Genomic DNA, 20,853 nt, shown 5'->3' on the forward strand with positions numbered 1-20,853 from the left:
AGCGCGTCATCTCCCGCCGGGCCAGAAGGGAGGGGGAAATAGGGAGCATTCTGTGTCAGAGCCCTCCCTGCCTCCCCCTCCAGCCCACTGCCCGCTTGAAGCTGCCAGCCGGGATCCTGAATAGCCGGCCCGGCAGAACCTGCCTCCCCACTCCTCTGGCCCGGCGGGAGGCGAAGCGCGGGGGGGGGATCAGTTTCCAGTCTCGATTTGCCCCTCCCAAGCTGAGTTGAGCCTCAGAACCCTCCCCGCCTCCCCCTCCCGCCCACCGCGGTGTTCGAGCAAACGCCAAAACTGAACATGGACTTCTGGAAAAATCTGCCGAACCCCGCAAAGTTCAGCACGGACCCAAACTATGCAAGTTGGGTTTGCTCAACACTAGTCATAAGACTAACCCATACCCCAAGGGTGTGGCCAAGTGTTCCAGAGATCTATTCACGCAGAGACCTTCTCCTGTTTAGCCATTCCTTCCTGCTAATACTTCTGCACACTCGAGCATTGAGGAGAGGCTCTTCTCCTGAGTCACTCATGGGCACCTCTGGCGGTGCAGAAGGCCCTCGTTGGCCTTCAGCCTCTGACCCCACATCCTCTCCGACCTCTTCGCTATCAGACTCTGCTGCCAATTTATACTGGCTTAGGATACCAACTCACACCTATCTCCCGATCCTTGGTATCCGTATTCAGCGGCACAGGATGCAGATGGGCCCCTCTATCCCAGGGGTCGGCCACCCACATGTGGCTCTTTCATCCCTCTGCTGTGGCTTCCTATCTCCAGTCGGCTCGCTGAGGACTTTGGCCTGAGGACACGGTCAGAGGAAGGTCCAGCCGCCCCCCTTCCCACCTTACCTTCGGGCAAATCCAAAGTCGATGATCTTCACCATGTGGCCAGTAGCTGTCACGCAGAGGATGTTCTCGGGCTGCAGAGAAACAAAAAAGAGGAGTGTCCACACCAGCGTGAATGGAATCCTGCATCCAGTGTTGGTCACCACGATGCAAAAAAGATGTTGAGACTCTAGAAAGAGGGTAGAGAAGAGCCACAAAGAGGATAAGGGGACCGGAGGCTAAAACATACAAAGACCGGTTGCAGGACCTGGGCCTGACTAGTTTAAGGAAAAGAAGGACCAGGGGAGACACGAGAGCAGCCTTCCAATATCTCAGGGGTTGCCACAAAGAAGAGGGAGTCAATCTATTCTCCAAAGCAGCTGAAGGTAGAACAAGAAGCAATGGGTGGAAACTAAACAAGGAGAGAAGCAACTCAGAACTAAGGAGAAATTTCCTGACAGTTAGAACAATTCGTCAGTGGAACAGAAGTTGCCTCCAGAAGTTGTGAATGCCCCAACACTGGATGTTTTAAAGCAGATGTTGGATAACCATCTGTCTGAAGTAGTGTTGGGTTTCCTGCCTAAGCAGGAGGTTGGAGTAGAAGACCTCCAAGATCCCTTCCAACTCTGTTGTTGCTCCTGCTGTTGTTATTATTACTATTGTTGTTGTTGTTATCATTATTATAATTATAATTATTATTATCATTATTATTATCATTATTAAGAACTGTGTGAGTCTAGTTTAATGAAGAGAAGGACCAGGGAAGACATGATAGCAGCCTTCCAATATCTCAGGGGTTGCCACAAGGAAGAGGGGGTCAAGCTCTTCTCCAAAGCACTGGAAGGCAGAACAAGAAGCAATGGGTGGAAACTAATCAAGGAGAGAAGCAACTTAGAACGAAGGAGACATTTCCTGAAAGTCAGAACGGTTGATCAGTGGAACTGCTTGCCTCCAGAAGTTGTGAATGCCCCAACACTGGATGTTTTAGAGAAGATGTTGGATAACCATCTGTCTGAAGTGGTGTAGGGTTTCTTGCCTAGACAAGGGGATAGACTAGAAGACCTCCAAGGTCCCTTCCAACTCTGTTATCCTGTTATTCCTACATTCAGCCTGGTCCCCTCTGTGGAAGCCATTTAATAATAATAATAATTAATAATAACAATAATTAATTAGACACCCCCAGTGGCACACTGCGCGCCCCCCCTCAATTGATCGAGCCCACTTTTCCGCCTTCCGAACCATCCTGCCCTCCCCCACTTGTAGGGCTCAGCCCTTCCCCTCCCCCCCCCACCTGGGACTGCCTACCTTGAGATCCAGGTGCAGGACCCTCATCTGGTGCATGAAAAGGATCCCTTCACAGATCTGCCGCATGAACACCATGCAATCCACTTCGGTTAGTTGGTAATCCTCGTCGATGATCCATTCGAACAGCTCGCCCCCCTTCCACGCTTGGGGGGGGAAGGAAGGGGGGGGATAGAAGAGGCATATAAGTCAAATAAGTTAAATCAAGTCTGTGTCAGGATGGCCCATAATGCAGTAATAGCCATAGCACTGAAGACTCATGTGCCGCTTCGCAATGCTCTAGACTAGCAGGGTTCCACAACCTTGGCAACTTGAAGGTATCTGGACTTCAACTCCCAGAATTCCCCAGCCAGGGAATTCTGGGAATTGAAGTCCAGATATCTTAAAGTTGCCAAGGTTGGGGAACACTGCTCTAGAGACACCTCCAATTGGTTTATGGAGCCAGCCCCTTGCCCCCCCAACCCCCCCCCCATCAATCTGGGTCCTCATTTGACCGGCCTCGGAAGGATGGAAGGCTGAGTCGACCTTGACCCTGGTGATGGTGAGCTATGAGTTAACCTGCAATGCTACATTTCGGCCACCGTGCCACTATGGCTTGGAAGGAAGGATGGATGGATGGATGGATGGAAGGGAGGGAGGGAGGGAGGGAGAGAGGAAGGAAAGAAAGAAAGAATGAAGGAAGGGAGGAAGGAAGGGGGAGGGAAGAAAAGAAGGAAGGAAGGAATGAAAGGAAAGAGGAAGGGAGGGGAAGGAAGGAAGGAATAGCAATAGCTATTGATGATATAGTGATGATATATGATGGGGTGATTTCATTATAATGTACTATATTAATTTATTTGAGTTCTTTTTGTTAGTTTTCTGTTGTTCTAAATGCGGCCTTTTATTCTGTAAGCCGCCTTGAGTCGCCCCGTGTGAATAAGTGGCCATATAAATTCAATAAATCCAATAAATATACCAACAAACAAACCCCCCCTAGACCTCCCTACCACTTCACAGTCCTTGACTTACAACCATTCATTCTGGGACCATTAAAAGTCATAACGGCCCTGAGGGAAAAAAATGCCTTATTGCTGTTTTTCTCATTTAAGACCCCTGCAGTTTCCTGATCCAAATTCAGACCCTTGGCAACTGTCTGGTATTTATGCCGGTTGCAGAGTCTATGTGTGTGTGTATGTGTGTGTGTGTGTGTTGTGACCTTCTGACCAGTAAAATCAACGAGGAGAAGTCTGATTTGCTTAATGACCACGTCTCTCCAACATTCCGCATTGGTTGCCGATTGGTTTCCGGACGCAATTCAAAGTGTTGGTTATGACCTATAAAGCCCCACATGGCATCGGACCAGATTATTTGCGGACCACCTTCTGCCGCGTGAATCCCAGCGGCCGGTGAGGTCCCACAGAGTCGGCCTTCTCCGGATCCCGTCAACTAGGCCTAGGGGAAGAGGCTTCTCTGTGGTGGCCCCAGCCCTCTGGAATCAGCTCCCCCTGGAGATTTGTACTGCCCCCACCCTCTTTGCCCTCCACAAGAGACTGAAGACTCATTTATGTCACCAGGCATGGGGTAAAAATCGAATAAATCAATAAATAATTAGATCTTGGCACCCCTGGGCAAGGAATGTGGTGTATGACTGTGATTTGATTGATTTTTAATATATCGGGTTTTTAGCTTATGTAGGTTTTTAATAAATTAGATTTGTTTTTGTATTTACTGTTTTATATTATATGCTGTGAGCCGCCGCGAGTCTTAGGAGAGGGGCAGCATACAAATCTAAATAATAATAATAATAATAATAATAATGATGATGATGATGATGATGATGATGATGATAATACATGGCATTGCACCAGAATACCTCTGGGACCGCCTTCTGCCGCACAAATCCCAGTGGCCGATTAGGTCCCACAGAGTCGGCCTTCTCCAGGTCCTGTCGACTAAACAATATTGATTGACGGGGCCCAGGAGAAGAGCCTTCTTTGTGGTGGCCCCAGCCCTCTGGAATCAACTCCCTCTAGAGATTTGAACAGCCCCCACCCTCCTCACCTTCCGTAAAATGCTGAAGACTCACCTCGGTCGCCAGGCATGGGGACAATTACCTCCCCCCTTTGTTGTGTTTTATGACCTCTGTTGTATGATTAACTGGGTTGAATGTGTACGATTGTGTAGTTGGTGATTTTATGACACTGATTATGTTATATTAATGTTTTTTAAATTGACTGTTTAAGTTTTATTATTAGATTTGTAAAGTATTGTATTATTGCTATGTTGTGAGCTGCCCCAAGTCTTCGGAGAGGGATGGCATACAAATCTAATAAATAATAATAATAATAATAATAATAATAATTATTATTATTATTATTATTGATGATGATGATAATGATGATGTGACTTGCTTTAACAGCCGTGATAAGAAAGGTGGTAAAATAAATGGAGCCTAGAATCCCTTAACCACGGTCTCTCTTAGCAAATGTCCATGTTGGGTTCAATTGTGGTCATAAGTCAAGGACCACATGTACGTGTGAGATGGGGGCTCCGCCTCTGACCCCCCAGTGCCCTCCCCCCTTTGCCTCCCCCAACTCACAATTCCATGAAGAGCATGATCTCTCGGGGCGTCTCGATGGCGTCGTAGAGTTGGATCAAATTGCGGTGGTTGAGCTGATTCATCACGTCGATTTCCTCTTTGGCTGTTTCCTGCCGGAGAAAAGCGGTGTTGTAGGCACCGAAGAGGAGGAGTGGGTGCGCCTGGCAAGTTCCAGCGACCCAGCCCACCAAGTTACTAACAGTTCTATTGAACCCGTCTGAACCGGTAGGAAACCACTTCTGTCCTCCCTCAAGTAACACCTCCCAGGTCTCCCCCACGCAAAGGGCCTACCGTGTCTTTGGGGCTGTGCTTCTTGATGATCTTCACCGCCAGCTTGAGGTCCGTGTCCTTCACCGTACACATACGGACCTCTCCAAACTTCCCCCTGGAGACACGAGGGGGAAACTGGCCTGAGCCGAATCTCGGCTAATATATGGATGTTTTTTATATTTGGGGTTTTAGGATATTGTAAGACACACTGATTCACTCTGGAGAGAAGGGAGGGAGGGAGGGAAAGATGGAAGGAAGGAAGGAGGAAGGGAGGTGGGAAAGATGAAAAGAAGAAAAGAAGAAAGAGAAGGAGGGGAGGAAGGGAGGAGGGAGGAGGGAGGAAGAAAAGGAAGAGAAGGAGGGAGGAGGAGGATGGGGAGGGAGAGAAAGTTGGAAGGAAGAAAAGAAGAAAGAGAAGGAGGGAGAGAAAGATGGAAGGAATAAAATAAGAAAGAGAAGGAGAGAGAGAAGGAAGGAAGGAAGGAAGAAGGAGGGAGGAGGAGAAATGGAAGGAAGGAAACAAGGGAAAGAAGGGAGGGAGGGGGAAGGGAGGAGTGGGGAGGAGGGAGGAAGAGAAAAATAGAATGAAGAAGAAAGAGGAAGAAAGGAGGGGGGAAGGAAGGACGGAAGGAAGTAGAAGTGTACGATTGTAAGGGACTTTTGAGGACTGATAGCCAACCCTTTGCTTGAGCAGGAGGCACCATCCTTGGGGTGTCCAACATTGGAACTTTAAGACTTGTGGACTTCATGTATGCGCTATCTGGGGAATTCTGGGAGTTGAAGTCCACAAGTCTTAAAGTTCCCAAACTTTGCCCTCCTCTTCCTCTCCCATTGTGGACCAATGGCTGTCCATCTCTTCTCAAATTGGTGATGGACCCCCTCCACCACACCTGGAGGCCAATCCTCCCACCGGTGAATTCTTCTTGCTCTAGGGACATTTCTCCCGCGGGTCCAACCTGCTCTCTTTCCTTACCCTCCTAGGACTTCCTTGGTGTTCAGCTTGTAAGTATCTTTAAAGTCTCCAGTCCTCAGTGTGACGATGCGATGGGTGAAGGGTGCAGGTGGAGGGGGCGTGTCATCTGAAAGAGAGAGAGAGAGGAGGTCTTTGAAAGAGAAAGCCTCCCATTTCTGCTCCGAAACAGGTTTTCAATGCACATCCATGCGCAGAGAGTGACATCTATGGGCCACAGAGGGAAAGTTGCGCCTGGCTTGCCAGCAGCACCCACAGTTCATTGCATTGGGCTCAGGATTAAACCTGACAAGGAACCAGGTGGCAGCAAATGGATTGTAGAATCATTGGAAGGGACCTTGGAGGTCTTCTAGTCCAGCCCACTGCTTGAGCAGTCTGGAATTCCAGACAAATGGTTTTCCAATCTCTTCTTTAAAACTTTCAGTGATTTGTCTGTCCTTCTTTTCCCTTCCTTCCTTCCTTCCTTCCTTCCTTCCTTCCTTCCTTCCTTCCTTCTTTCCCTCCCCCCCTCCCTCCTTCCTTTCTCCCTCCCTCCCTCTTTCCTTCCTCCTTCCTTTCTCCTTCCTTCCTTCCTTCACTTCCTTCCTTCCTTCACTTCCTTCCTTCCTTCACTTCCTTCCTTCCTTCTTTCTTTTTTTCCCTCCCCCTCCCTCCCTCCTTCCTCCCTCCCTCCCTCCCTTCCTCTTTCCTTCCTCCTTCCTTTCTCCTTCCTTCCTTCCTTCTTTCCCTCCCCCTCCCTCCTTCCTTTCTCCCTCCCTTCCTTCCTGTTTCCTTCCTCCTTCCTTTCTCCTTCCTTCTTTCTTTCCTCCACTTCCTAATTTCTTGCTTCCAATGGACCACAGTTTAGGAGGAGTGGAAAGAAGTGGTCTAACTCAGAGGTTCCTATAAATTATTATTATTATTATTATTATTATTATTATTATTATTATTATTATTATTATTATTAATAATAATAATAATAATAATTAGATTTGTATGCCGCCCCTCTCCATAGACTTGGGGCGGCTTACAGCAATGATAAAAACAATATACAATGACAAATCTAATAGTTAGACTCTAAAATAACAATAATACATTTTAAAAGTCTAAAAAACAAGAAACCCCAATATATAAAAACATATATACAGTCATATCATACACTACATAGGCAGGGGGAGATGTTTCTATGATTCTATGTTGACATGAATATAAAAGAATTAGCCCGAAAGATGTGATTGTATAGTACATATGCATTGGTATATGTATGAATTTGGAGTTAAATAAATATATAGTGGTACCACAACTAAAGAACTTAATTTGTTTCATGACCAGGTTCTTAAGTAGAAACGTTCTTAAGTAGAAGCAATTTTCCCCATAGGAATCAATGTAAAAGCAACTAATGCATGCAAACCTATTAGGAAAGAAACAAAAGCTCAGAATTTGGGTGGGAGGAGGAGGAAGAAGAGGAGGAGGAGGAGGAGGACAGTCACTGCCAAAGGAAGAAGGTGAGGTGAGGTGAATCAAAAAAATTCCAAAACTTTAAGGCAAAAAAAAAAAAAGAGGGATCCTGAGACGGCGAGGAGGAGCATGCGCCTCCCATACACCCGGCGCGAGGCTGCCTCCCATACACTGCGCCAGAGAGAGAAACCCAGGCGGGCGAGAAGGAGGAACCTCCCACTCCTTTGACCGAAAGGCGGCTGCTGCTGCTGCTGTTGCTGCCTGCTTCCTCTTCCTTCCCATGCTGAAGGGCTACCCTCTCCTCTCGCTCACTCACTTTGTAGCCGGCGTCTTTCCTTCACTGTGGTGGCTCCACGGTTTGGCTGAAGCTGAGTTGATCCGGCTGGGGCGAAGCGCCCCCTTTTGCGTTTCCGTGCCCAGACGCTCCGGGTGTATGGGAGGCAGCGCGAGGGAGTCACCACAGCGAAGTGGTTTATTCCCTCTCCAAGCGCCCAGACAAAGGAAAACGCTTTGTTCGCTCTGGACTGCCAAAGCCTCCTTAAGCACCACCGAAAGGCTCCTCTGGCAGCCCAGAAAAACCCGAGATGGCCGGGATTAAAGGGGGAATGGCAGGAAACTGGCCGGGCCTTTGTGCCGCTCTCAAATTTCCTGGGAATTTTTTCCGTGTTCGGGTTCTTAAGTAGAAAATGGTTCTTAAGAAGAGGCAAAAAGTATTGAACACCCGGTTCTTATCTAGAAAAGTTCTTAAGTAGAGGCGCTCTTAGGCAGAGGTACCACTGTATACATATATATATATTAAAAAGAGGTCCCTAACGTTTACATCCGGACAGCCTGGTGTGGTGGTGGGGGGAGAGGGGGTAACAAGTGGGCTCATCAGGAAAACCAAGCTGTGAGCGCAAACTTGTGCATGAATTAACAGTTGCTTGCGCAGCCCAGTTGCAAACAGCCCACAGGTGGACCACTGGGCATCCCTGGCCTGACACTGTGAGATCCTCTGCATCACGACTGGTGGTCCTCGCTTAGCGACCATTCCAAGTTAAGGACGTGTACAAGAAATTTCCTCCTCTTTTTACCGAGTCTAGAACAGGGGTGTTAAACTCCATTTCATGGAGGACTAGAAAATATTTCATCCCGGGACCACAATTCTGCTCCTTTGCTCAAACCTCTAATGTTTGGAGATTGGCCTAGAATTATTCACAATACAGGCACCATATTTTTCAGAGTATAAGGCACACCTTAGTTTTGGGGGAGAAAAATAGGGGGAAGATGTCAGGAATTAAAAATCCCTAGATAATATCGTAATGCAGAAAGTAGGCCTCAGTTAAGGATGCGGAGTCATTCAGAGGCAGTGGAGCGTGCAGCAACCTAGCAATTATGTGAAAAGTATTTAATTAGGCAAGAGCTCCCTGCTCTCTCTCTCTGTCTGTTTGCTGTGAGCTGTGTTGCTGTTCATGAGCAGTGAGCTTTGAAGAAGCTGTAATGCTGTATAAGTTGGTTCCTGTGAGTTATTGAACTAAGATAGTTGTAGCAAGGTACTAGTAAGAGACTAGTTTATTGTATGTATAGTATATAGTATTATTATTATTATTATTATTATTATTATTATTATTATTAATTGGATTTGTATGCCGCCCCTCTCCGCAGACTCAGGACGGCTAACAACAACGATAAAAACAGCATGTACAATCCAATTAATAAAACGACTAAAAACCCTTATTATAAAAACCAAACATACACACAAACATACCATGCATAACTTGTAATGGCCTAGGGGGAAGGAATATCTTAACTATCCCATGCCTGGTGATAAAGGTGGGCCTTGAGTAATTTGCGAAAGACAAGGAGGGTGGGGGCCATTCTAATCTCTGGGGGGAGTTGATTCCAGAGGGCCGGGGCTGCCACAGAGAAGGCTCTTCCCCTGGGGCTCGCCAAATGACATTGTTTGGTCGACGGGACCCGGAGAAGGCCAACTCTTTGGGACCTTATCGGCCGCTGGGATTCGTGCGGTAGAAGGCGGTTCCGGATGTATTCTGGCCCAATGCCATGTAGGGCTTTAAAGGCCATTACCAACACTTTGAATTGTGACCGAAAACCGATCGGCAGCCAGTGCAGGCCACGGAGTGTTGCAGAAACATGGGCGAATCTAGGGAGCCCCATGCTGGCTCTCGCGACCGCATTCTGCACGATCTGAAGTTTCCGAAAACTTTTCAAAGGTAGCCCCATGTAGAGAGTGTTGCAGTAGTAGTAGTAGTAGTATAAAGAAGTAAATATATTTCCACAACTTTCTACTGGTGCTGTGTTTCATTGAATACTTCAACTCCTCTGCTGGTCTGTGGCTGGCTGGACTGGTTTGCTGCTTAGGCACAAACACGCTAGTTTCCGCAAATTGCAGCTCTGATAGAAGAATCTGCCTACCAGGTATTCTCAATTGGTTAGTGTTCTTAGTCTGGTCAGCTTCAGCACATTATTTTATCCCCTGGTTAGGGCTGGGGAAAAACTTTATTCGGAGCAAGTAGCAATGAAAACAAGCCTGCAAAGACTTAGAACTGAAAAAAAAACATTATTTGGAGGGAGTAACAATTTTAAAAAGCCTGCAAAGATTTAGTGGTGGGAAAAAAACCTTCTTTGGAGTGAGTAGCAGTGAGAAAAAGCCTGCAAAGATTAAAAATTGGGAAAAAAACCTTCTTTGGATTGAGTAGCAATGAGAAAGAGCCTGCAAAGATTTAGGGCTGGGAAAAAAACCTTCTTTGGAGTGAGTAGCAGTGAAAAAAAGCCTGCAAAGATTAAGGATTGGGAAAAAAAACCTTCTTTGGAGTGAGTGGCAGTGAGAAAAAGCCTGCAAAGATTAAAAATTGGGGGAAAAAACCTTATTTGGAGTGAGTAGCAATGATAAAAAGCCTGAAAAGATAAAGGATTGGGAAAAAAACTTCTTTGGATTGAGTAGCAATGAGAAAGAGCCTGCAAAGATTTAGGGCTGGGGAAAAAACCTTATTTGGAGTGAGTAGCAATGATAAAAAGCCTGAAAAGATAAAGGATTGGGAAAAAACCTTCTTTGGAGTGAGTAGCAGTGAGAAAAAGCCTGCAAAGATTAAAAATTGGGGAAAAAAACCTTATTTGGAGTGAGTAGCAATGAAAAAAAGTGTGTAACCTGGTAAAAGCCGGGAAGATCATTAGCGCCTCGTTAGGGCTGAAAAAAACCTTCAGAAAAAGCTACACCTATAGCATAAGACGCACTCAAACTTTCAGTGTCTTTTGCATCTTATACTTTGAAAAATACTGCAGTTGTTAACGAAACTTCAGATCGTGCAGAATGCAGCGGCGAGAGCAATCATGGGCTTTCCCAAATATGCCCATGTTACACCACCACTCCGCAGTCTGCATTGGTTGCCAATCAGTTTCCGGTCACAATTCAAAGTGTTGGTTATGACCTATAAAGCCCTACATGGCACCGGACCAGATTATCTCCAGGACCGCCTTCTGCCGCACGAATCCCAGCGACCGGTTAGGTCCCACAGAGTGGGCCTTCTCTGGGTCCCGTTGACTAAACAATGTCGTTTGGCAGGACCCAGGGGAAGAGCCTTCTCTGTGGCGGCCCCGACTCTCTGGAACCATCTCCCCCCAGAGATTAGAACTGCCCTCACCCTCCTTGCCTTTCGTAAACTCCTCAAAACCCACCTTTGTCGTCAGGCATGGGGGAACTGAGATATCTCCCCCGGGCCTATACAATTTATGTATGGTATGCTTGTACGTATGTCTGATTAATAATGGGGTTTTTAAAATATTTTAAATTGTAAATTATTAGATTTGTTATGAACTGTTTTATTGTGTTGTGAGCCGCCCCGAGTGTACAGAGAGGGGCGGCATACAAATCTAATAAATAAATAAATAAATAGATAGATAAATAGATAGATAGATAGATAGATAGATAGATAGATAGATAGATAGATAGATAGATAGACAGACAGACAGACAGACAGACAGACAGACAGACAGACAAACAAATAAATAAATAAATCACTAAATCACTGCACCTGTTAAGTGAGTCTGACTTCCCCCATTGACTAAAGGCATCATCATAGCCAGGCAGGGGTTCCTACTTACCGCCGCTACCGGTATGATGCGCGCGCAGTTCTGGGTTACTGGCGGGTGCATCCCGCCGAGATTTTGCTTCTGCGCATGAACAGGAAGCAAAATCTGGTGAAGCAATGCAAAATCTCTCTGTTGGCCTCTGACCATTCAAAGCTAACACAGCCCTGAAAAAACCCCCCACTTGCTGACCACTGTACCATTCACGTGGTCAGGGGATCAAAATTTGGCCCTTGGCAACAAGTATTGTTGTGAGTGAGCCTAGATTAAGGTGACCAGATTATAACTTCGGTAAAGCGGGACACCATGGAGGGGGGGAGAAACGGACGACGGATGACTGAAAAATCTCCACAGACTTTTACCTCAACTTTTATCTCAGACTTTTACCTCAGATTTTTACCTCAGACTTTTACCTCAGACTTTTACCTCAGACTTTTACCTTTTACTGTTTGTGTATTGCTTCCCAGTCCGGCACTTCTATCAATTTATTATCTTTCCCATTTTTGAAAGCATAAAAACAGTAAGACAAGGGAAGAGAGCAAAGTAACTTGCCCGTTCTGCTTTCAGGCTGCTTCTTATACTGGAAGCAGAGTTCTTTTCCCCCCAATGCCAGAGAGGTACGCGCTCGGTTTCTTCTCCAACCCTCCAATCTCTCTCTCACTATCGCAACGATGGCGAAACATTTTTTCCTCAGGTGCCGAAAGAGTGTAGGCGTGCGCTATCGCGCATGTGTGAGTGCCCCCACCCATAATTCAATGCCGGGGGAGGGTGAAAAAGCTTCCCCCGCCCCCTGGAGGCTCTCTGGCGGCTGGAAATCACCTGTTTCCCAGCTTCTGGTGGGCCCAGTAGGCTTGTGTTTCACGCTCCAAAGGCTTCCCTGGAGCTGAGGGAGGGTAAAAACACCTTCCCCCATCCCCCCGGAGGCTCTCTGGAAGCCAAAAATGCCCTCCCAGAGCCTCTGTGTGAGCCAAAAATCAATTGGCCGGCACACACATGCACATTGGAGGTGAGTTAAAGCAACGGTTCGTGTGCCAGCAGATATGGCTCCATGTGCAGCCTGTGGCAACCGTGCCATAGGTTCGCCATCACTGCCCTATCATGTCTATCTATCTATTTGTTATATATTATACTGTATATATTATACAGTATATATTCCATAGTTATATTTCTACACAAGAACAAGTCTTAAGTGTTGGTCATGACCTTTAAAGCCCTTCATGGCACTGGACCAGAATATCTCCGAGACCGCCTTCTGCGGCACGAATCCCAGCGACCGATTAGGTCCCACACAGTGGGCCTTCTCCGGGTCCCATCAACTAAACAATGTCGTTTGGCGGGCCCCAGGGGAAGAGCCTTCTCTGTGGTGGCCCCGGCCCTCTGGAACCATCCCCCCCCCGGAGATTAGAACTGCCCCTACTCTCCCTGCCTTCCGTAAACTCCTTAAAACCCACCTTTGTCGTCAGGCATGGGGGAACTGAGACATCTCCCCCGGGCATATACAATTTATGAATGGTATGTTTGTATGTATGTGTGTTTAGAAAATGGGGTTTTAAAAAAAATTTAAACAGTAATTTAGATTTGTTGTAAATTGTTTTCACTTTGCTGTGAGCCACCCCGAGTCTGCGGAGAGGGGCGGCATACAAATCTAAATAATAAATAAATAAAATAAATAAGAACAAAGGCACTCAAAGCCAGAATTGAGAAGGCAGCAACAGACAGCCATTGTTGATCTCCGCAAGGAAGCCAACGAAACAATGGACCACCTGGTAAGCCATCGGCAGAAGATTGCCCAGACTGACCCTCAAGCAATGGCACAACAAAAGTAGCAACAATCATGCATTATAAGATCTGCAAGAAACCTCAACCTTCGTCAAAACAAGCGCCTCGCTTAGCAATCAGAAATTTCGGTGCGAATTGTGGTTGTTGAGGACAGGATGGCTTCATGCACCGTCATGAGGACTAGAAACTTGCAAAGGGACACAGTCGCGTTCCATCAGAGTTTCCACCCTAAGCCAGGACCTGAAACCAGCATTTCCCTGACAAGCTTACCCAAGATGAGGGAAGGGTCTTCTTTGCCAAAATCTGGAGTGAGGTAGGGGCTGCAGCCCGGCTCCGCAGAGTCGGTGGTATCTTTGCTTTCGGGGGACGGAGGGCTCTCCGCAGCATCAGAAACAGGAGAGGGGGGCTCTTCAGGCAAAGTCCTCTCACTCTCTTGGACAGCGGGGCTGGGGGCTTCTGCTGCCAGCTCCAGGACTTGCTCAGGAGCCCCTTCCTCCTTCTCCTTCTCCTTCTCCTCTTGTTTGGGGGCCTCTCTGGATGTGGGCTCTTGGGTAGATGGAGGAGCAGCTGCAGGGTCTTCTGGACTCTGGGTGCTGGGGTCTATCGAGGTCTCTTCTGGAATATCTGCTAAACTGAAACAGGGAGAGCATGTTAAGGAGTGCGCAGAGCGGCCCCTGCGTTATCAAGGAGGCACATGCACAAAGTAGAGTTCAGTCATACAAACCAGATACACTAAAGTATATAAAATAGTGTTTACTTTTAGAAATAGCACAGTCAAGTTAAACAGTCCACTCATACACATCAAAATCAGTCAATATCTTTTAACACAATAATAAGATTACAATATAATTATAATAATAATAATAATAATAATAATAATAATAATAATAATAATAATAATTTATTAGACTTATATGCCACCCCTTAGTGAAGACTCTCCGAATGGTGCTTTCTGGCTCTTATGGCCATTTGAATGGGATGAATGATTGGATGAGTGATAGGGGTGAGATGACCAGCTTGCCAGATGACAGAGGGGCCAGGAGGGTGGGGGTTTGTCCATCTCTGGACAGGTAGAGGGCCAGAGTATTCCAGTTTTGCTGGGAAGAGGCAGATTAGGCGGGAGCCATGGGGTAGGCCGCACATGGGGAACAAACCCTCGCTGCTTAAAAGCGATCCTTTGTTCTGGCCCCATGAGCCCGACCCGGGGTACTGATGATAGGTGAAATCTGGACCCTGGACTCAAGCTGTTGCTGCTTATTGCCAGGTCGGTTGTTAACAAAGCTCTCCTCAACCAGGATTTACTCCTGGAAGAGGAGGCCGACCTGGTCTGTGTTACTGAGAAGTTCTTCTCTCTGAGATGTGCCCAGCCGGGTTTTAGGTGTGGCACCAGCCGTGACTTCAGGGAATGGGAGGGAGGAGTGGCTATTATAGCCAAAGAGACTCTTAACCTACGCAGGCTCAGCTGTGTGTCAACAGCCCTGACTGTGCTGCTCAAGGAGGTAGCCAGTTGGTGGTGGAGTTCCCAAGACTCATTGTTCTTGGGCGTCCTCCTTGATTCACAGCTAACATTAGAGCACCATCTTTCAGCTGTGGCGAGGAGGGCATTTGCCCAGGTTCACCTGGTGCACCAGTTGCGGCCCTATTTGGACAGGGAGTCACTGCTCACAGTCACTCATGCCCTCATCACCTCGAGACTCGACTACTGTAATGCTCTCTACATGGGGCTACTTTTGAAGAGTGTTCGGAAACTCCAGATCCTGCAGAATGCGGCCGCGAGAGCAATTGTGGGGCTTCCTAGATTCGCCCACGTCTCTCCAACACTCCGCGGCCTGCATTGGCTGCCGATTAGTTTCCGTTCACAGTTCAAAGTGTTGGTAATAACCTATAAAGCCCTACATGGCATCAGACCAACACCTTCGGGACCGTCTCCTGCTGCATGAATCCCAGAGGCCAATAAGGTCCCACAGAGTTTGTTTGTTTGTTTGTTTGTTTGTTTATTTATTTATTTATTTATTTATTTATTATTTATTTATTTATTTATTTATTTATTTATTTATTTATTTATTTATTTATTTATTTATTTATTTATTTATTTATTTATTATTTAGATTTGTATGCCGCCCCTCTCCGCGGACTCGGGGCAGCCTTCTCCGGGTCCCATCGACTGAACAATGTCGTCTGATGGGCCCCAGGGGAAGAGCCTTGTCTGTAGTGGCCCCAGCCCTCTGGAATCAACTCCCCCCCGGAGATTAGAACCACCACCACCCTCCTTGCCTTTTGTAAGTTATTGAAGACCCACCTATGGATTTTTTTAAAATGTTTTTTAAATTTATTAGATTTGTTGTTAATTGTTCTACTGTATGTTGTGAGCCGCCCCGAGTCTACGGAGAGGGGCAGCATACGAATCTAATAAATAAATAAATAAATAAATCCCCAGGCTATTATGGTTTATGAATGGTATGACTGAGTTGTATGGTTTTTAATGATATAGGTTTTAGATGTTTTTTAAATATTGGATTTGTATATTGTATATTACTGTTGTGAGCCACTCCGAGTCTATGGAGAGGGGCGGCATACAAATCTGATAAATTATTATTATTAATAGTTATTATTATTTAACACACCATCACTCAGTGGATCCTCTGACCTGGCACAGGTACGGTCAAGTATGTAGAACCAATAGAAAATTTTTGATGTTTTTTATTCCCCCCTCCCCTTCTGGGCTCTGGGTATGTTTTTCCTATCGCAGTAAATGAGGCTGAATGTGTATAATTTTAGAAGAGCTTTGTGTGTGTATATATATGTGTACATACATATAAAGTTTATATAGTAGATAATGTATACTGCACGAGTCAAAAAGAGGGCGGGGAAAATATTTACTGACCCCTCACATCCTGGACACAAATTGTTTCAACTCCTATCCTCAAAACGTCGCTACAGAGCACTGCACACCAAGACAACTAGACACAAGAACAGTTTTAATCCGAACGCCATCACTCTGCTAAACAAATAATTCCCTCAACACTGTCAGACTTTCTACTAAATCTGCACTTCTATTCTACTAGTTTTTCTCATCATTCCTTTCACCCATTTCCTCACATGTTGACTGTATGACTGTAACTTGTTGCTTATATCCTAACATTTTTATTAATATTGCTTCTTCATTGCTTATTTGACCCCTATGACAATCATTAAGTGTTGTACCACATGATTCTTGACAAATGTATATTTTATTTTATGTACGCTGAGAGCATAGGCACCAAGACAAATTCCTTGTGTGTCCAATCACACTTGGCCAATAAAAATTCTATTCTATTCTATATTTTTGGGTGCCTGAGTGTAATATGTATGTACACATATGGCATAGATACATAGAATTAAATACTATATTTTGGATATTCAGTCATAGTAAATAGAGAGGGAAATTGTCTCTCTTTTAGGTGAGGAGAGATCAAGCACCTTAACCCAAACCCTTGATGTAAGTGACGTCAAGTTGGCCATCTTTAAAACAGTCACATGACCTTTAAGCCACCCCCTCTGGTCACATGATCTTCAAGTCACTCCCACCTGGTCACATGGTCGGTAAGCCACACCCACAAAATAAGCCACACCCACCATGTAGTAGCAAAAAAAATTGCAGCCCTACACTGCCCTCAGTCCATTTTCTAAGATGCCCCCATTGTACAGTGGACCTCATAGCAGAAGGACCTCGAATCCATGGAAGTAGTGGTGGAGAACATTTACCTGCTGACTTTTGCTGGGCAGCTGAAGCTGTGTCGGATGCGCAACGCCGTCTGTGGATCATCCTTGGGTTCCCCTAGGTGGTCCTTCACTTCCGGGGACTCACCCGAGGGGTCTAGTTTCTCAACTTGACCCTGGTCGGTTGGCTGCTCTTTCTCCGGGGCTGGACTTTCTGGGGGTATATTTTCTCCCCCTCCCCCAGTATCCTGAACGCTGCTGGTTTCTCCATCTTTCTTCTCCATCTTTTGGAAGGTTCTCCTGCACCAAGGGGCTCCCCCCCGTAGAGATCTTCCAAACTGACCTCTCTCCTTTCCGGGAACTTCAGATCAATTCCTGCAGGAGTCAAATCACAGGGTTGTGAGAATAATTTTAGGGGTCCAGGATAATAAAGAGGAAAAAACTTTAATTTAAAAAAATATGCATATTGGACCACAGAGGTACGGAAAGTTTAAAGTTAATCATTATGTACTTAGCGGGATATGGGGGATAGAAACATAGAAACATAGAAGATTGATGGCAGAAAAAGACCTCATGGTCCATCTAGTCTGCCCTTATACTATTTTCTGTATTTTATCTTAGGATGGATCTATGTTTATCCCAGGCATGTTTAAATTCAGTTACTGTGGATTTACCAACCACGTATGCTGGAAGTTTGTTCCAAGCATCTACTACTCTTTCAGTAAAATAATATTTTCTCATGTTGTTTTTGATCTTTCCCCCAACTAACTTCAGATTGTGCCCCCTTGTTCTTGGGTTCACTTTCCTATTAAAAACACCTCCCTCCTGAACCTTATTTAACCCTTTAACATATTTAAACGTTTCGATTATGTCCCCTCTTTCCCTTCTGTCCTCCAGACTAGACAGATTGAGTTCATGAAGTCTTTCCTGATAAGTTTTATGCTTAAGACCTTCCACCATTCTTGTAGCCCATCTTTGGACCTGTTCAATTTTGTCAGTATCTTTTTGTAGGTGAGGTCTCCAGAACTGAACACAGTATTCCAAATGTGGTCTCTCCAGCAGTCTATATAGCAGGATCATAATCTCCCTCTTCCTGCTTGTTATACCTCTAGCTATGCAGCCAAGCATCCTACTTGCTTTTCCTACTGCCCGACTGCACTGCTCACCCATTTTGAGACTGTCAGAAATCACTACCCCTAAATCCTTCTCTTCTGAAGTTTTTGCTAACACAGAACTGCCAATGCAATACTCAGATTGAGGATTCCTTTTCCCCAAGTGCATTATTTTACATTTGGAAACATTAAACTGCAGCTTCCATTGCTTTCAGAGAAATTAAAGAAGCAGCTACAGAAAGTGCCCAAGCAGTAATAGTTTTAGGCTGGAAGGATGCAACAAAATGGACATTGCAAAACTGGTATCGGTACATGGTGGAACACACTCAGTTTGAAATGATTATCATTTTGTTAGCATCTATTATGTCCGTATACATTTATTTGAAGTTTAATGTCTCTGTTCTTTTGTGCTTTGTGTTTGTTTTTAAAATTCAATAAAACATTTTTTTAAAAAAGATGATTTCTATTCCTAAATCAGGTGGTTGTGAGTTTTGCCCTGTCTTATGACTTTTCTTGCTACTGTCGTTAATAATAATAATAATAATAATAATAATAATAATAATAATAATAATAATATTTATTGGATTTGTATGCCGCCCCTCTCCGTAGACTCAGGGCGGCTAACAACAATGATAAAAACAGCATGTAACAATCCAGTTAATAAAACAACTAAAACCCTTATTATAAAACCAAACATACACACAGACATACCATGCATAACTTGTAATGGCCTAGGGGGAAGGAATATCTCAACTCCCCCATGCCTGGCGGTATAAGTGAGTCTTGAGTAGTTTACGAAAGACAGGGAGGGTGGGGGCAATTCTAATCTCCAGGGGTAGTTGGTTCCAGAGGTCCGGGGCCGCCACAGAGAAGGCTCTTCCCCTGGGGCCCGCCAAACAACATTGTTTAGTCGACGGGACCTGGAGAAGGCCAACTCTGTGGGACCTTATCGGTCGCTGGGATTCGTGCGGTAGCAGGCAGTTCCGGAGGTAGTCTGGTCCAAAGCCATGTAGGGCTTTAAAGGTCATGACCAACACTTTGAATTGTGACCGGAAACTGATCAGCAGCCAATGCAGGTCACAGAGTGTTGAAGAAACGTGGGCGAATCTTGGAAGCCCCACGATGGCTCTCGCGACCGCGTTCTGCACGATCTGAAGTTTCCGAACACTTTTCAGAGGTAGCCCCATGTAGAGAGCATTGCAGTAATCGAACCTCGAGGTGATGAGGGCATGAGTGACTGTGAGCAGTGACTCCCTGTCCAAATAGGGCCGCAACTGGTGCACCAGGCGAACCTGGGCAAACGCCCTCCTCGCCACAGCCGAAAGTTGATGTTCCAATGTCAGCTGTGGATCGAGGAGGACGCCCGAGTTGCGGACCCTCTCTGAGGGGGTCAGTAGTTCCCCCCCCCCAGGGTGATGGACATACAGATGGAATTGTCCTTGGGAGGCAAGACCCACAGCCACTCCGTCTTGTCTGGGTTGAGTTTGAGTTTGTTGACACCCATCCAGGCCCCAACAGCCTCCAGGCACCGGCACATCACTTCCACTGCTTCATTGACTGGACATTAAGCAAATCGACGCAGTGGTTAAACTAGCAACATGGTTGTTACGAGAACCAGGCTTCCCCTTTGACTTCACCTGCTGGAAAGTCGTAAAATGGTGGAATCACATATCCCTGGGACGCTGTCATGTGTACACGTCCGTTTCCGAGCATCCAAAGTTTGATTACGGGATCACCGAGGACGCCACAATCATAGTTAAGTATGAAAAAACAGGCCTGAGTCCTTTTTTTTCTCTCAGGGTCATTGTAACTTCAAAACAACCAATAAAAGAATGGACGTAAATCAAGGATGGCCTGTGAGAAGGAATTTAAGAGCCAAGGGAGACTCACCTGGACTGAGCCAATTTCTAGGCTGGGCTGATGGGAAAGAGTTGTTAACCTGATCCTACGCAGCTTCTGCTCAGGCAATCTCACACTACTCACAAGAGCCTACAAAACTTTTGCCAGACCCATCCTAGACTACTGCTCATCTGTCTGGAACCCATACCACATCTCAGAAATCAACACCCTTGAAAATGTCCAAAGATATTTCACCAGAAGAGCCCTTCACTCCTCCACTCGAAACAGAATATCCTACGAAAATAGACTAGCAATCCTGGGCCTAGAAAGCCTAGAACTACGGCGCCTTTCATATGAAAAAAAACCCCTGCAAAGACTCAGGGCTTGGAAAACATTCTTTGCAGAGAGTAACAATGCAAGAGCCTGCAAGGTAAGAGCTGGGAAGATCGTTAGCAGCTAGTTAGGGCTGGAAAAAAAGAGAGCTAAGTTTAGAGTATAAGACACACCTAAATTATCAGCCTCTTTTAGGGAGGAAAAAGGTGCTTCTTATATTTTATTTATTTATTTATTTATTTATTTAGATTAGATTAGATTAGATTAGATTTATTGGATTTATATGCCGCCCCTCTCCGCAATTTATTTATTTATTCATTTGTCCAATACACAAATACATAGGAAGAAAATAGACATGTGGTAATATACATAAGGGTAAAAGTGAACTTAGAGGAGAAGATATATGAAAGAAAGAAAATATATATGATATATGAGATAAAGGAAAGGCAATTGGACATGGGACGAAAGGCACACCAGTGCATTTATATAGGCCCCTTACTGGCCTCTTAGGAATCTGGAGAGGTCAATCGTGGAGAGTATGAGGGAGAAGTGTTGGGGGTTAGGGGTTGACACTATTGAGTCCGGTAATGAGTTCCACGCTTCGATAACTCGATTGTTGAAATCATATT

At 45.7% G+C, this 20,853-nt stretch overlaps 1 protein-coding gene across 1 annotated transcript; it reads right to left on the minus strand.

The window, feature by feature from the left end:
• Window positions 1-233: 233 nt before the first annotated feature.
• On the minus strand, window positions 234-17,224 carry MYLK2 (myosin light chain kinase 2). The gene is made up of 9 exons (XM_070744270.1): window positions 16,986-17,224; window positions 13,512-13,873; window positions 5,943-6,048; window positions 4,991-5,084; window positions 4,700-4,809; window positions 2,647-2,653; window positions 2,125-2,259; window positions 844-914; window positions 234-315 (listed from the first exon to the last, which is right to left on the minus strand). The coding sequence occupies exons 1-9, from the start codon at window positions 17,222-17,224 to the stop codon at window positions 234-236; spliced, it is 1,206 nt and encodes a 401-aa protein (XP_070600371.1).
• Between the last annotated feature and the right edge of the window lie 3,629 nt (window positions 17,225-20,853).

The sequence above is a fragment of the Erythrolamprus reginae genome, chromosome 3 (genome assembly GCF_031021105.1).
Source record: "Erythrolamprus reginae isolate rEryReg1 chromosome 3, rEryReg1.hap1, whole genome shotgun sequence".
NCBI lineage: Eukaryota > Metazoa > Chordata > Lepidosauria > Squamata > Dipsadidae > Erythrolamprus > Erythrolamprus reginae.

Coding starts and splice junctions, on each gene's coding strand:
- MYLK2 (XM_070744270.1), bottom strand. CDS start 17,224: ATGGAGAAGAAAGATGGAGAAACCAGCAGCGTTCAGGATACTGGGGGA. Junction 6,049..13,511: donor AGACCCTTCCCTCATCTTGG/GTAAGCTTGTCA, acceptor TCTCTCTTTCAG/ATGACACGCCCCCTCCACCT. Junction 915..2,124: donor TCCTGCACCTGGATCTCAAG/GTAGGCAGTCCC, acceptor GTTTCTCTGCAG/CCCGAGAACATCCTCTGCGT.